General features: G+C 32.8%; 5 protein-coding genes and 1 pseudogene across 5 annotated transcripts; 3 read left to right on the top strand and 3 right to left on the bottom strand.

Moving 5' to 3' along the window:
• Window positions 1-2,325: 2,325 nt before the first annotated feature.
• LOC8269584 (major allergen Pru ar 1) lies at window positions 2,326-3,214 on the top strand. The gene is made up of 2 exons (XM_002535117.4): window positions 2,326-2,606; window positions 2,727-3,214. The coding sequence occupies exons 1-2, from the start codon at window positions 2,429-2,431 to the stop codon at window positions 3,020-3,022; spliced, it is 474 nt and encodes a 157-aa protein (XP_002535163.1). The 5' UTR covers window positions 2,326-2,428; the 3' UTR covers window positions 3,023-3,214.
• Window positions 3,215-4,948: 1,734 nt separating this feature from the next.
• LOC8269583 (major allergen Pru ar 1) lies at window positions 4,949-5,879 on the top strand. Its single transcript, XM_002535118.3, has 2 exons — window positions 4,949-5,229; window positions 5,348-5,879. The coding sequence occupies exons 1-2, from the start codon at window positions 5,052-5,054 to the stop codon at window positions 5,641-5,643; spliced, it is 474 nt and encodes a 157-aa protein (XP_002535164.1). The 5' UTR covers window positions 4,949-5,051; the 3' UTR covers window positions 5,644-5,879.
• Window positions 5,880-7,498: 1,619 nt separating this feature from the next.
• LOC8275586 (major strawberry allergen Fra a 1.05) lies at window positions 7,499-8,421 on the top strand. The gene is made up of 2 exons (XM_002519120.3): window positions 7,499-7,869; window positions 8,005-8,421. Exons 1-2 carry the CDS (start codon window positions 7,692-7,694, stop codon window positions 8,298-8,300), a joined length of 474 nt encoding a protein of 157 aa, XP_002519166.1. The 5' UTR covers window positions 7,499-7,691; the 3' UTR covers window positions 8,301-8,421.
• A 748-nt stretch (window positions 8,422-9,169) lies between these two features.
• On the bottom strand, window positions 9,170-10,062 carry LOC112534849 (annotated as a pseudogene).
• Window positions 10,063-11,199: 1,137 nt separating this feature from the next.
• On the bottom strand, window positions 11,200-12,680 carry LOC8275584 (major allergen Pru ar 1). The gene has a single exon (XM_048379520.1). It carries the CDS (start codon window positions 11,980-11,982, stop codon window positions 11,461-11,463), a length of 522 nt encoding a protein of 173 aa, XP_048235477.1. The 5' UTR covers window positions 11,983-12,680; the 3' UTR covers window positions 11,200-11,460.
• A 583-nt stretch (window positions 12,681-13,263) lies between these two features.
• Window positions 13,264-14,341, bottom strand: LOC8275585 (major allergen Pru ar 1). Its single transcript, XM_002519123.4, has 2 exons — window positions 14,031-14,341; window positions 13,264-13,755 (listed from the first exon to the last, which is right to left on the bottom strand). Exons 1-2 carry the CDS (start codon window positions 14,212-14,214, stop codon window positions 13,463-13,465), a joined length of 477 nt encoding a protein of 158 aa, XP_002519169.1. The 5' UTR covers window positions 14,215-14,341; the 3' UTR covers window positions 13,264-13,462.
• Between the last annotated feature and the right edge of the window lie 785 nt (window positions 14,342-15,126).

The raw sequence follows: 15,126 nt of genomic DNA, 5'->3' as shown, positions 1-15,126 counted from the left end.
CACAGGAGCAATACATCGAGAAGGTGCTTCGCAGATTCAACATGGATAAAGCTAAAGAGGTTAGTTCTCCTCTTACTACTAACTTCGGACAGGATAAAGATTGTCCATCTTCCGAGAAGAAGATTGAAGAGATGGATAGAGTCCCTTATGCCTCAACTGTAGGGAGCTTGATGTATGCTATGGTGTGCACACGACTGATATTGCTCATGCGGTAGGTGTTGTTAGTCGTTTTTCAAATCCGTAAGAAGCATTGGGAAGCGGTGAAGTGGATTCTCGGATATCTATGTGGTACTTCCAAATTAGGTATAACATTTGGAAATGGAAAGCCGATACTTGTTGGTTATACTGATTCCGATATGGCAGGAAATAAGGACAATATGAAATCCACTTGGATATTTGATGACTTTGCAGGGGGAGGTACGTGTCATGGCAATCGAGATCGCAAAAGTGTGTGGTTTTATCCACCACCGAGGGCCGAGTATGTACGTGTAAGGAGCTATTATGGCTCAAAATATTTATGCAAGAGATTGGCTTTGTGCAACATACGTGGTTCTTTGTGATAATCAAAGTACTATTCACCTTGCTAAAAATTCTATGTTTCACAAACGAACAAAGCATATTGATGTGAGGTATCATTGGATTAGAGATGCACTTGAAGACAAACTATTTGAACTTGATAAAGTTCATACTGATGATAATGGTGCCGATATGTTGACAAAGGTTCTAGCAAGGGAAAAGTTGAAGGTATGTTGCTCCATCGCCGGTATGGCGAACTCTTCCTCATAAGTCAAAAAGGGGGAGATTTGTTGGGTTTTTTTTTCTTTCTTTGTTTTTTTTGACCCATAAGGAAAGCCCAACCATTGAGCATATTAAAGTCTTATTTAGACTTTCTATTTTGGGAGCATATTATTATAAAAACGTCTAGGGCTAGGGTTTTTTTTTTACCAAGACTTTATATATTAAAAGAAAAGAGAGAGGTGAAGAGAGGAGAATACACAGCAGCAGAAAAGTTCCGTTTCCCGTAGATTGAACCGTTGGATCGTCGTGATTTTTGGACAGCAGCTACACAACATCTGATTTCTGGACAGTAGCTAATTTTCTGGTGATATATTTCTTATCTTGGCTCTATTTTGATTCCATACACCTTGATGTGCTTACTTCCAAGGATATTATGATTTTGTATGCCTCTAGTATTATCTAGAAAAGACTTTGTATTGCTCCTTTGATGATGATAGTGGATTTAAGCGGCCAAAATGGTCCCGTGGTTTTTCCCTAGTTTATAGGTTTTCCACGCTAAAATTTCGGTGTCTTTGTGTTGTTGTGTGCTTACTGTTTTAGCTCAATATCTTGGTGCATAGCAGTGATATTGTGTGTGTTCTAATTGCATTAAGAACATCATATTTGTTTGCATCCTCGGAGTTCATTCAAGTTGGGAAAGTTTAGACAAACAGAGATTAATTCCGCATTTATTTGTTTACCGTTTGTGGCTGTTTTTCCCATCAATATTAACATATAAAGATTTGAAAAAGAAAAATACAGTGCTCTATCCTATCAATCATTTATAGATTTGATTGCCACAATTTTTGAATTTTCAAAAGATACTTGACTATTATTCCAGTATTACTTGCATTTTTACTAAAAATCATAAAGAATTTTGAACCTTCTTCAAAATAAGCAGTCCAGATTGACCGTGGAAAAGACTTATCATATTAAGTAGGATGATAAATTCAAACTACACATTGCGTTAGCTTAATCATATTTCTAGATATAATATGATACTTATATTTAAAATGATTAATTTCAATAACAAATGAAAATGTCTTCTTAGTAGTTATGTACCTTTCTATGTTTTACTTACATAGAGCCCAACAACATGAATTCATTCGGATAATAATAGTCGGATATCCAAATCTTAAGTAAAGATTTTAATTTGAGAATGATCCAAAATAAATAATTCTTTTTTAATAAATAATAAAGAGAAAATTTTCAATATATACACACGTGATTATTTTAACTAAATTGACATCTTCTTATCATTCGCATTATATGATTTTTCTCACTTAATATATTAATAAAAGAATAAATACAATTCTATAGAATTCTTTTCCTTACCATCTTCAATTTTTCTTTAGAATACTGGTTAAAAGTGGCCGTATCTAGAAGGTCAACAAATCATATTAATTCATATTGGCACACCAGCTTTTTTATTTAATTCATTCTCAAACTTGAGCTTGATTTCTATGACCTTTCTGCAAATTCGTTTGCCCCTCTACAGGGAATATTTTGACAAGAAATCATGACACCCATTCTATAAATACTTCCCTTTGCTCTTGCATTTTGCCAAACCTCACTTTGAAACACATTCTACAAATACTTATATCCTCTTCCTTATTCATTCCCTTCACTTTATCCTTTACCAGAGGCCATCATGGGTGTTGTGACTTTTGAGAAGGAAATTACAACTTCAGTTCCACAGGCCAAAATGTTCAAGGCCTTCATCCTTGAATCTGACACTCTTATTCCCAAGGTTTTGCCTCAAGTTAGTATTGAGTTTCTTGAAGGAAATGGCGGACCAGGAACCATTAAAAAGACTTCTTTTGCTGAAGGTTAGCTATAATTTTTCAAAAATCATATATTAAATACTAGATATACATGCATTGCTCAAATTAATAAGTAAAACTGAAATTAAGATTTAGATAATTAACGTGTTCTTTAATTTTTTTTAGGTGGTGAAGTTAAGTATATTAAGACCAGAGTTGAAGCAACAGACAAAGATAATTTCACACACTGCTACAGTGTCATTGGAGGTGAGCCATGGATGGATGGACTAGAGAAGACTTCTTATGAAATTAAGGTTATGGCTTCTCCTGATGGAGGATCTATTGTCAAAAGCATCAGCAAGTACTACCCTAAGGAAGGCTGTAAGATCAATGAAGAAAGAGTGAAGGCTGGAGCAGAGAAGGCCTTCGGCATGTTTAAGGCCGTTGAGGCTTATGTCTTGGCAAATCCCGATGCCTGCTAAATTAATTATCTGTATTTTTTCTCTTTTTTTTTTTTTTTCTGGATGGAGGGTCAAACCTTTTTTGACCTGACAATAAAAGTTTAACGGTGTATACTTGTATTGAATAGTTGGTTTATATACTCCATCAATGAATTAATTATGGAGTATAAAGCTCAAGTTCATAATAAACATTTAGTAATTTTTTTTGTTTTAGTTTCTCTGTATTTCAAAATTTGTACTTTTACGTTTTTGCATTTTCAATTCATTATACTAAGTATTTTCTCTGTCTATTTTTATCAAACATTAACTAGTAAATGGAATAATTAAAAAAATTAAAAATTATATTTGATGTCTAAATTTTTTATGTAATGAAATTCATTTAAAATTAAATCTTCTTATCAAATCAGCATAAAATTGGTATTAAATTGTCATTGCTTTTATTTAAAAATAAATAAATAAGTCAATTTTTTTAATTTTTTTTAAGGAAATATATGTAAAGTAAAAATAAATCTATTATGATTTGGTGAGAGTTTTATTTAGTCTGATTTCTTTAAAATTTTATTTGTTTTTCCAAGATTTATGAAATATATTTTTTAGTTTAGTTTAACTAAAAACCAGAAATTTTATGAGCCAAATAGAATTTTTATTTTTAAAAAATTAATCCATTAACTAGTTGATTTTCTCACAAAATGGATGAAATGGATATTTACTATAGCGAATTGAAAAGAAAAGGACATATTAACAAAAGATAAGAAAAACGTAAGAGTGAAATATATTTGAAATATGAAAAAGAAAATTCAAATAAAAAATACACCCTTATCAATTAGCCTTTCTAACATGCTGGCTCGTACCCCAGACGATCAAATGCGGAAAAAGGCTCGAACTACTCCTGTACTCTGATTCCCCTCAAGCTAGAATCAAAATCCTGGAAAAGAATATTTCACTTATTTTCAATCTTTTCTTCATATAATTATTTTTAACATTATCTCATTTATTTTATTAACATCATTTATTATATAGATAGTTTGATTTTTTATAGAAAAAATTAAGTTTGAAGCCAATCTTTTTTTTACACCAGTTGAAATTGGTTGGAATCGAAATCATAAACTAGAACCAATCGGTCTCAGGAGCCATGAAAACACAAATCAAAAGTTCCTAAACTGTGGCCAGGCCTACTATCAATCAATTGTTGGTTCAACAGCAACAATTTTTCAATCTGAAAAGAGACCTGACTATCATTCAAGTTTTACTTATATTTAACTAAATGTCAAAGAATCTTTAAACTACTAGAAATAAGCAACCTGAATTGACCAAAGAAAAGAAAACGGATTCATATTAATAACAAAAATTATAATTCAAGCCTCACATTGCGTTAGCTCACCTTTTATTATATAATCTTATATAGTTATCTTTATTTCTAAATAAAATATAAAACATAATCATCTTCAGAGTTAATTTCAATCATAGAAAAAGATGGCTTCTTATTAATAATGACTTCCCTTTAATTAAAATCGTTTATTTTAGTAGTAGAACACTAGGCGAGTAACATGTTTTACTTAAATTACAAAACGTATTCATTCAGAAAATACAATAGGGGAGATTTGAAATGCTATAAACTATTAATACTTTGGCAAAGACCATGATCCCAAATGAGTAATTGAAATGCTACAAACTATTCTTTTCCTTTTATTATTTTGGCAAAATAATTCCATCCTGAATTGCTATACGTAGTACCGCCATTCATTTCCTTTTAGAATACTGGTTAAAAGTGGCCGTATCTAGAAGGTCAACCAATCATATTAATTCATATTAGCACACCAGCTTTTTTATTTAATTCATTCTCAAACTTGAGCTTGATTTCTATGACCTTTCAGCAAATTCGTTTGCCCCTCTACAGGGAATATTTTGACAAGAAATCATGACACCCATTCTATAAATACTTCCCATTGCTCTTGCATTTTGCCACACCTCACTTCGAAATACATTCTACAAATCTTTATATCCTCTTCCTTATTCATTCCCTTCACTTGATCGTTTACTAGAGGCCATCATGGGAGTTGTGACTTTTGAGAAAGAAATTACAACTTCAATTCCACAGGCCAAAATGTTCAAGGCCTTTGTCCTTGAATCTGACACTCTTATTCCCAAGGTTTTGCCTCAAGTTAGTATTGAGTTTCTTGAAGGAAATGGCGGACCAGGAACCATTAAAAAGACTTCTTTTGCTGAAGGTTAGCTATAATTTTTCAAAAGTCATATATTGAATATTAGATATACATGCATTGCTCAAATTAATAAGTAAAAGAAAATTATGACTTAGATAATTAACGTGTTCTTTCATTTTTTTAGGTAGTGAAGTTAAGTATATTAAGACCAGAGTTGAAGCAACAGACAAAGATACTTTCACACACTGCTACAGCGTTATTGGAGGTGAGCCATGGATGGATGGACTTGAGAAGACTTCTTATGAAATTAAAGTTATGGCTTCTCCCGATGGAGGATCCATTATCAAGAGCATCAGCAAGTACTATCCTAAGGAAGGCTGCGAGATCAATGAAGAAAGAGTCAAGGCTGGAGCAGAGAAGGCCTTCAACATGTTTAAGGCTGTTGAGGCTTATGTCTTGGCAAATCCTGATGCCTGCTAATTTGTATCTATCCAACATGGAGTGAAGAATTAATTTTCATGTTTTTATTTATTTATTATGTATTTTTCTCTCTTTTTTTTTTTAGGGATGGAGGGTCAAACCACTTTTGACCTGACAATAAAAGTTTATAATCGTATACTTGTATTGACTGATTGGTTTAAACTCTATCAATAGATTAATTATGGAGTGTAAACCTCAAGTTCATAATAAATATTTCGTAATTTTCTTTGTTTTAATTCCTCTGTATTTCAAACTTTGTACTTTTATGTTTTTTCTTTTTCAATTTATTATACTAAGTATTTTCTCTATTTATTTTTATGGAATATTAACTAGTAAATGGAATAATAAAAATAATTAAAAATTTTATTTGATCCCTAAATTCTTGATGTATTGAAATTCATTTAAAATTAAATGTTATTATCAAATTACCATAAAATTGTTCTTAAATTATCATTCCTTTTATTTAAAAAATAAATAAATAAGTGAATTTTTTTTAATTTTTTTTTGTTTAAGGAATTATATATAAAGTAAAAAACAAATCTATTACGATTTGGTGAGAATTTTATTTAATCTGATTTTTTTAAAATTCTATTTCTTTTTTCAAGGTTTATTAAATATATGTTTTAGTTTTGTTTAACTAAAACCAGAAATTTTATGAGCCAAATAGAATTTTTATTTTTAAGAATTTAATCCATTAACTAGTTTATTTTCTCACAAGATGGATGGAATGGATATTTAGTGTAGCGAATTAAAAATAAAAAAACATATTAACAAAAGACAAAAAAAATATAAGAGTGAGATATATTCGAAATATGGAAAAGAAAATTCAAATGAAAAATGCACCCTTATCAATTAGCCTTTCTAACATGATAGTTCATATAAGCCTCGAACTAGTCCTGTACTCCAATTCCCTTCAAGCTAGAATCGAAACCTGGAAAAAAATATTTCACTTATTTTCAATTTTTTTTTCATGTATATTTTCTTAACATTATCTCATTTATTTTATTAAAAGCATTTATTATATAGATAGTTTGATTTTTTATAGAAAAAATTAAGTTCAAGCCAATCTGTTTTTTACACTAGTTGAGATTGGCTGGAATCAAAATCATAAACTAGAACCAATCGGTTTCAAGAGTCACGAAATCACAAACCAAAGGTTCCTAAGCTGTGGCCAGGTCTATTATCAATCAATTGTTAGTTCAACAGCAACAATTTTTCAGTCTGGAAAGAGACTTGACTATCATTCAAGTTTTACTTATATTTATCTAAATGATAAAGAATCTTCAAACTACTAGAAATAAGCAACCTGAATTGACCAAAAAAAAGAAAACGGATCATATTTTCATATTAATAATAAAAATTATAATTTAAGCCTCACATTGCGGTGGCTTCTTATCAATAATGACTTTCCTTTAATTAAAATCGTTTACTCTAATAGCAAGTAACATGTTTTATTAAATTACAAAACGAATTCATTTCACAAAATACAACAGGGGAGGTTTGGAATGCTATAAACTATTAATACTTTGGCAAGACCATTGCTTCAGAATGAGTAATTGAAATGCTATAAAATATGTCTTTTCCTTTTTTTTTTTGCAAATGGCTATTTGTATTAATGTCATTCATTGCTATTGGCGGCTAGCCGGCAAATATCTATTTTTCAAAAAAAAAAAAAAGATTTTATATATATACTATTCATTTCCATTGCCACTTATTATTTAAAATACAGGTTCAGAAAAAAGAAAATAAAACTATTCTTCACGATGCAGTCAAAAGGGGCCATATCTAGAAAGTAAAGGAATCATATTTATGTATATCAGCACACCACCTTTTTAATTTAATTCATCCTCAAAGCCTGAATTTTCTGACCTTTCTGCAAATTCATTTGATCTCTCTACAGGGAATAACCTGAAACCATGACATTCATTCTATAAGTACTTCCCTTTGCTCTTGCTTTTTGCCACACCTGACTTCCATATACATTCTGCAAATCTATATATCCCTCTTCCTTGTTCATTCCTTCACCTGATATTTTACCAGAGGCCACCATGGGTGTTTTGACTTTTGAGAAGGAAATTACAACTTCAATCCCACAAGCTAAAACGTTCAAGGCCTTTATTCTTGAATCTGACACTCTTATCCCTAAGATTTTACCTCAAATTACTATAGAGTTCCTTGAAGGAAATGGAGGACCTGGAACCATCAAGAAGACTACATTTGCTGAAGGTTAGCTTTAATTGTTCAATATTCAAATTTTAGTATTATATATAGAGAGAGAGAGAGAGGTGTATTGCTCAAATTAATAAGTTTACAAGCAATTATAATATTTGAATAATTAATATGCTCTTTCATGAGTTGCAGGTGGTGAAGTTAAGTACATTAAAACCAAAGTTGAAGCAACGGACAAGGACAATTTCATGCATTGCTACAGTGTTATTGAAGGCGAGCCATGGATGGATGAATTAGAGAAGACCTCTTACGAAATTAAAATAATAGCTTCTTCTGATGGAGGATCTATTATCAAGAGCGTTAGCAAGTATTACCCAAAGGAAGGCTGTGAGCTCAACGAAGAAAGAATCAAGGCTGGAGCAGAGAAGGCCTTTGGTATATTTAAGGCTATTGAAGCTTATGTCCTGGCAAATCCTAATGCCTGTTAATATTTTTATGTCCAATCTTGATATTAAAAATCAGTTTTCATGTTTTCTTGATATTTTCATTTCTCTTTCTGTGGAGGGTCAAACCACTTTTGACCTCATAATAAAAATTTGAAGTTGTATACTTGTGTTCATTGGTTTATACACTATTATCGATTAATTAAAGAGTATAAGCTCCAATCTCAAAAAAAACATATAGCCATTTCCTTTCTAAAATGATGGATTTATATTTTTCTTTCTTAATTTAAGCATGAGTAGAGACATAATAAGAAATGACCAGCCAAGATATTTAAATCTGACAAAAAAAAATCTATGATTATCCACTGCAACCTAGCCAACTATGGCTTACAGAACTAGTAATTAAGGTCAGAGATAGAGAGGAAGGAACCTGATAGGAATATGCGAGTATGTGACACCAATACCAAATCTATTCATTTCTAGACTAAAATGGAAAGATATCAATTGAATGAAGTAAATTTTGACTGTTGGGGGGAAAGCATTTTCGTTCAGTAATCAGATGAAGAAATGACTTGGATATTCTTTTAGTTAGTAGCTTTCAACTTTGAACAACTTGGTCTGATTATGAAGCTATATGAGAAAATAACTCACCACAAGTTTTCTCGTTGGTATTTCCTTAGCAGAATAGAGGCTTAGCAAGTCATTTATATGATGTATTTTCTTGACCAATTTGAACGAGCTTGGACAGCCTGGAGCATATATTCATTGAAGTTAACCAAGCTGTTAGGTATACAAAGGAATTGTTTGTCAATTTATTCTAGAAGTTGACCTTGTTTAATATTATGAACATATCCTCTACGACTTTTTCAATGTACTAGCTCTTGTTAATTTTTCTTTTATTTTTGTTTTCTGAACTGAGAAGTAGTACATCTTGATCATCAGTTTAAATGTGATAATTTCTTGTGCATTTATTGAAAGATAAAGGGTTACAACATTAACTTTCCTTTTGCAATAGGAACTAAGCATTCCTGACAGATACAACTGCGAAGTGTTATTGCAAAACCAAAGCAGGTTTTTCCTTGGCAAGAGATGAAAACGGAAAAAAAAAAAAAAGGTCACAAAGAAGCACCTTCTGAAAAAGCACAAGATGACTATTCCTGTAAAATAGTGATAGCAGTTTTAGCAGGTATCAGGATTTGCCAAGATATAGGCTTCAACACTTGAACATTCCTAAAACCTTTTCTTTGCCAGCCTGAAGTTGTTCCATGTTGAGCTCGAAATCACCTATGGTATAGTACTTACTGTTTTCCTTGCAGATGCATCCTCCATCGGAGGATTGCTCAAACTTGACATCGTAAGTGATCTTTTCAAGACCATTAGTCAACATATCTCCTTCAATCACGCTATGGCTGAATGTCAAGTTATCTTTGTCAATAGCTTCGATCTTGTGCTTAGCATGCTTGAACCGGCTACCTGATTATATTAGGAGATTATAACAAATTAATTAGTAATTAACTTGAATTAGCATCAAAGCAATACAATAAGTTTGATAAAATGATATGGTGATGCCTTGGCCAAAGGTAACTGTTTTGATGGTTCCAGGGCCTCCATTTCCTTGAATGATTTGAACTTTCTGAATGGCCTGTGGCAAAATATTAGGAATGAGAATGTCAGCATCAAGGACCAAGGCCTTGTAGAGCTTAGATGGAGGGATGGAGGATGTGACCACCATTTCATAGGAAATAACACCCATTATATAGTACCTGTGGATATTGAAATTGATCAAAGTAAGACCGATTGATCTATGGGTTTTTTGGCTGAGTAAACGCTGTTATTTATACATTGGAACCGTAGATATCATGTGATTACAAGGGAATTATACCCTTGTGATATCTCTTATGTTGGATTTGTATCTATGTGACACTCGTTAAGATTCTACTTAGTGTCCAAATGTCTTCCATATAATAGAAACAAAGTTTCGGATCAAGCTTTCCAATAACCCTTGGAAAGTAATTTAACAAAGGTAAGATAGTATTTTTCTGATTATAACCTTCTGAATGCAAACTTAATCTAAGTGATAGATACCTATAGATTTAAAGATCTCTAAAACAGAGCTAGCAGAGACAACGATAATGTTATAGACTGACTACAGGTCGGTATGATCTGAAAATATTTAAGAGATTGCTAGAATCAATTAAAGGCATGGTCTAATCCACAATACATATATCTGAAAAAATAGAAGGTTGTGCTCCATTCCGCCTAAATCATAAACTACTCTCCATAACTGGCTTCACTCTTAAACTAATGCATCTAAATATATGCTCAAATTTCATTTGTCAGGCAATGCATTTTTAACTATTTACATATTTCACCTAAACTTTACTCAACGCACTAATTTAAATAACATAATAATAATTTAGATACGACATTTGACCTCTCTGACTTATTTTATTTTAAATATTTAGAAAATTTCCAAACTTATTTATTCAATTACTGAATTTTTTTCAAATTGCATCACTAAATAAATAAATATAGCTTCTGCTTATTTAAATTAGAGTTAAAGAAGGAATTGGTATAGCAAACTTAACTAAAAACCACTGACATGGCGGTTGAAATGATAATCCTTGGCAAGACGTATAAACCAATAAGGCCTAAGGAAAATATTAGGGTCTTGTTTTTCCTTTTTCCGCCTTTCTTTTCTCGCCTAGGCTCTACATTTGGGCCGGCCGGTCCTGTTCATCAAAACAGAGAGACGTAAAGGATAACAGGACCTTAGATAGACCCTAGAGCATCCGTCAACGAGTGAAATGGCCAATGGAACAGACGGTAGAGGGTGCCGGTGTTGGTTGATATTTCAGATCAGAGTAAGTTTTGTCTAATCGGAAACTATGGTTGATTGCGAAATTAGAGGGAAAGGGAAGCAGAGTATACATTAATCCATTTCGAAAGGGAGAAATTTGAATTTGAATTCGAATTCTTATTCCATGCTGGGCAGGTCAAAACAAATTTCAAGAAAGCCGTCATTTTTCAATTACTAGCTTCTTCTGTTTATGCAGATTCTGGTACAATATTGAACTCTATGGAAAGGAAAAGGAAAATTACAACTGAAAATTCTTACTAGCAAGCCGAGGGTACAGAAAGAAAGAATTATTAAGAAAACAGCAAAGCCTAATGCTTCATTTCAAAGGCACAAGAGCCTATTTTACTAATAGGCATCAGGATTATCCAAGAGAGTCTTCAACAGCCTTGAAAATTGCCAAGGATTTTGTTTCCCAGCTCTGATCTCTTCTTTGCTAAGCTCAAAGTCTCCAATTGTATAGTATGTGCTGCTGTTCTTGCAAATACATCCTCCATCAGCAGATGCCTCAAACTTAATCTCATTTGATATCTTTTCAAGAACATTCATTACAGCATCGCCTTCTATTACACTGTATCTGTATATCAAGTTATCTGTGTCAATCCCTTCTATCATGTGCTTCACATAATTGAATTGGCTAACTGCATACACACAATTAAAATTAGGTAGTTTAACGACATTGACTTGAGTTTTATGAATCGAACATACCTTGGCCGAATATGACTTCTCTGATGGTTCCAGCCCTAAATCTCCTTCAAGAACTTGGACATTATTTATTGCTTTTGGCATGAGTTTTTGGATCAGATTATCATTGTCAAGGACTAAGGCTTTAAACAGCTTATCTGGAGGGATGGAGGAGGCGATCTCCATGTCATAAGAGACCAAACCTATACTATTATAGGCTTTTGACACTAGTTTAGTGACCAAGGAAGCGCCAATTGATTTGCTGACAGAAGGAAATGTTACTAGTGCTAGTCTTTATAGATAGAGGCTAACAGTTATGCTGCAATTGCTTTTGTTGGATAACATTCTTTTTTCTGTCATCCGCACAGTATTACTTTTTTTAACGCATCATTATTGATTCTAAATTGTGTCTTTTCCCTATGCAAAGAACAAAATCCTGCACAAGTTGATTGATACTTTCCAGACCAAGACAACTATTAAAAGTACATGAAAACAAGCATGATCATAGTTAAAATCACTGAGGCACTTGGCACTTAGTATAGAAACATTAAGTAGCCAGCATCAGGACTTCCCGAGAGGTATGTTTCAATGGCCCTGAAAAATCCTAGAGACTTTTCTTTGGGGACATTAATTTCCTTTTCAGTGATCCGAGTGTTGCTAACAGTCTACTACTTAGTGTTGCTCATGCAGATAAATCCACCATCAGGGGAGGCCTCGAACCTAAACTCATACGAGATTCTCTCAAATTTTCTCATCAAGACTTAACATTAAATATGCAAAATTCTCCTTGTCTATCGGATCTGTCCTCTCCTTCATTCCCTGAAGATATCAAAGGACATTATACACTTCTTTAAGTCCTACTTGGAGAAAGACAAAAAAAGAAGTGAATGTGTTATTGAATGATTCCGGGACCTCCATCTCCTCCAATCTTTACAAAGCTTGCAATAACCTGTGATAAGATCCCGGGGAGGATAGTCTCAGCATCAAAGGCAGTGGCCTTGAATAACTTTGCTGGAGGGATAGTGCTAGTAAATTTCATTTCACAAATGAAAGCACACCCATATGAGTTTTTAATCAAGCAGAAAGAAGATCAACTAAAATGAAAGCACAAGATTAAATCCCCAGGGAGTTCTTTGGATTGGGGAAATGTGAGAGTAGCAAAAGAGGTGTGTCCGAAATGAGAAGGAACTTTTATGTTTGTTATTATAGAATCATCACTGTAATGAACATTAGAATCTTTCTGTGGATAAAGCAGAACAGCTAATTAATGTCTCAAGGTTTCCTTTCCTTGATATCATTTCTTTGGTGTTATATATGTATACACTGTGAGCTAGAAAAATGAAGTCCCAAAGCAAGAGTCCTTATACGGGACATGGCAGAACACCAAATAGCCTAAAACAAAGTTGAAAGCAAGCAACCTGAAGCATGCCTAATTTTATCTAAGCTTTGAATCAAATGACAAAGACATAAACTTGAAGCATCCTTCATTAACCATTTATCTGCAAATAAAAGCTTTGATTCTCCAAATATATTTCCATATCATTCATTTGAAGGACATTATTATACTCTTCAATCTCATGGAAAAGAAGATTGACCGGAATACATACCCAGAAAACACTTTTATTATTTGCTACAGAAAAAGAAACACCAGTTGCATCTTCTAGATTTATAATGCGTTAGGATTTGCCAAGAGGTAGGCTTCCACAGCCTTGAACATTCCCATGGTCATCTCTTTCCGAGCCTGAATGTCCTCTTGTTTGAGCTCAAAATCACCAATGGTATGGTACCTGGTGAGATACTTGAGTAGAGATCCTCCGGCAGCGGTGTCCTCAAACTTTAGCTCATTACTGATCTTTTCAATGTTTCCCGCTGTGAAATCTCCTTCGATCATTGTGTATGCATAAGTTAAGTTGTCCTTGTCTACAGCATCTACCCTCTCCTTCACATACTTGGACTCACCTAGCAAATCATAATCATCACTTACTGAGTACAGTATATATTATCAAAGAAACGGTTTATCTAACAGTTAATTTAGTTGTATTTTGAGATTGCTTTTGCAAAAGTGCTTCTAAAATACCTTTCTTCCAAAACTCTTTTTTCGAAATAATGAGAAAAAATAATGCTATAAAAAGTAACTTTGGAAAAAGTAATTTAAAACAAAAAATAATCATGAACCTGCAATTTTTTAACGTTGAATAGAAATCCTATTTAAAAGTCAAAATAATGCAACTTACCTCCTGAGAAATTAATTTGCTTGATAGTTCCAGGCCCTCCATCTCCTTCAAGAACTTCGACATTCTGGATAGCCTGGGGCAAGATCTTGGGAACGAGGGTATTGCCCTCAAGGACAACGGCCTGGAACATCTTGGCTGCTGGGAGTGAAGTATCAATCTCGATTTCGCAACTGACTAAACCCATGAAGGTTATAAATGAAACTTGAAGAATTTTCAGAACTCTCAAATACAGGAAAAGGAAAAAAAAAGAAAGATGTTAAAGATTACTGAGCTTGTATGTGTGCTGCTGAGATGAAGAAGTATGAGAAACAAGAGGTGATATTTATAGGTGAAAATTGTGTTAAAATGAGTTGAACAGTGTACTTTTTTGAGTCAAAAATTGCCACCTGAGAAGACTAAGAAGATGCTTTTTGAGTATAAAATAAAACAAATATATGGAGAAAAAATATGCCAACATTGATGTCCCATATGCATCAGTAATCCCTTAAATTAATTATACATAGGTAAGTAAATATGGATATATAGATCGGCCATCAATGAAAGAAAAGAATGAACAAGTGCTTATGTAATTTGATTTGGACATTGTGGCTTTAAATCACCTTTTACCTTTTCACAGAACTCAAAACCTCACAGTTTTAAAAATCCCTCAAATATCGGATGAGTTGCATCCAATTGTCAGATCAAAATTTTTAAAGAAAATATTTTCAGTGTTATTTCTTTGTCTCGAGATAAAATAATATCACAATCAGCTTGTGCCCCATTTTATGATCTCTGGTGTGATCAAAAGTAGACTGTCCATACCAGAAATTTCCTAGCAGCCTGCTCAGTTGATCTTTGACTCAGTGTGCTCTGCTTGTTATCAAGTCAAAACTGGCATCATCTATGTTATATTTGCCATCAATTTCTATCATTTTCTTCTCGAATATTTGAAATCTATGCTTCATTTAAGTTTGGAGTCTTACTTGTCCATTTTCTTTTAGGTTTGGAGATGGGAAAAGTAAGATATTAAACTGTAATGGTCTATGCTTTAAGCAACGTATGCATATAGAGGTGGCAAATTTCTGGGTTGATTGGGTCTATATTTACGCATTAGATT

Source organism: Ricinus communis, chromosome 9, assembly GCF_019578655.1.
Source record: "Ricinus communis isolate WT05 ecotype wild-type chromosome 9, ASM1957865v1, whole genome shotgun sequence".
Taxonomy (NCBI): Eukaryota; Viridiplantae; Streptophyta; class Magnoliopsida; order Malpighiales; family Euphorbiaceae; genus Ricinus; species Ricinus communis.
Note: the sequence above shows the minus strand (reverse complement) of the source record. Positions and strands in the feature narration are given on the sequence as shown.

What these genes read in the sequence shown, in the direction of transcription:
- LOC8269584 (XM_002535117.4), top strand. Translation starts at nt 2,429, where the DNA reads ATGGGTGTTGTGACTTTTGAGAAGGAAATTACAACTTCAGTTCCACAG. An exon ending in AAAGACTTCTTTTGCTGAAG is followed by an intron (nt 2,607 to 2,726) that starts GTTAGCTATAAT and finishes AATTTTTTTTAG; the next exon opens with GTGGTGAAGTTAAGTATATT.
- LOC8269583 (XM_002535118.3), top strand. Translation starts at nt 5,052, where the DNA reads ATGGGAGTTGTGACTTTTGAGAAAGAAATTACAACTTCAATTCCACAG. An exon ending in AAAGACTTCTTTTGCTGAAG is followed by an intron (nt 5,230 to 5,347) that starts GTTAGCTATAAT and finishes TCATTTTTTTAG; the next exon opens with GTAGTGAAGTTAAGTATATT.
- LOC8275586 (XM_002519120.3), top strand. Translation starts at nt 7,692, where the DNA reads ATGGGTGTTTTGACTTTTGAGAAGGAAATTACAACTTCAATCCCACAA. An exon ending in GAAGACTACATTTGCTGAAG is followed by an intron (nt 7,870 to 8,004) that starts GTTAGCTTTAAT and finishes CATGAGTTGCAG; the next exon opens with GTGGTGAAGTTAAGTACATT.
- LOC8275584 (XM_048379520.1), bottom strand. Translation starts at nt 11,982, where the DNA reads ATGGAGATCGCCTCCTCCATCCCTCCAGATAAGCTGTTTAAAGCCTTA.
- LOC8275585 (XM_002519123.4), bottom strand. Translation starts at nt 14,214, where the DNA reads ATGGGTTTAGTCAGTTGCGAAATCGAGATTGATACTTCACTCCCAGCA. An exon ending in GCAAATTAATTTCTCAGGAG is followed by an intron (nt 13,756 to 14,030) that starts GTAAGTTGCATT and finishes ATGATTTGCTAG; the next exon opens with GTGAGTCCAAGTATGTGAAG.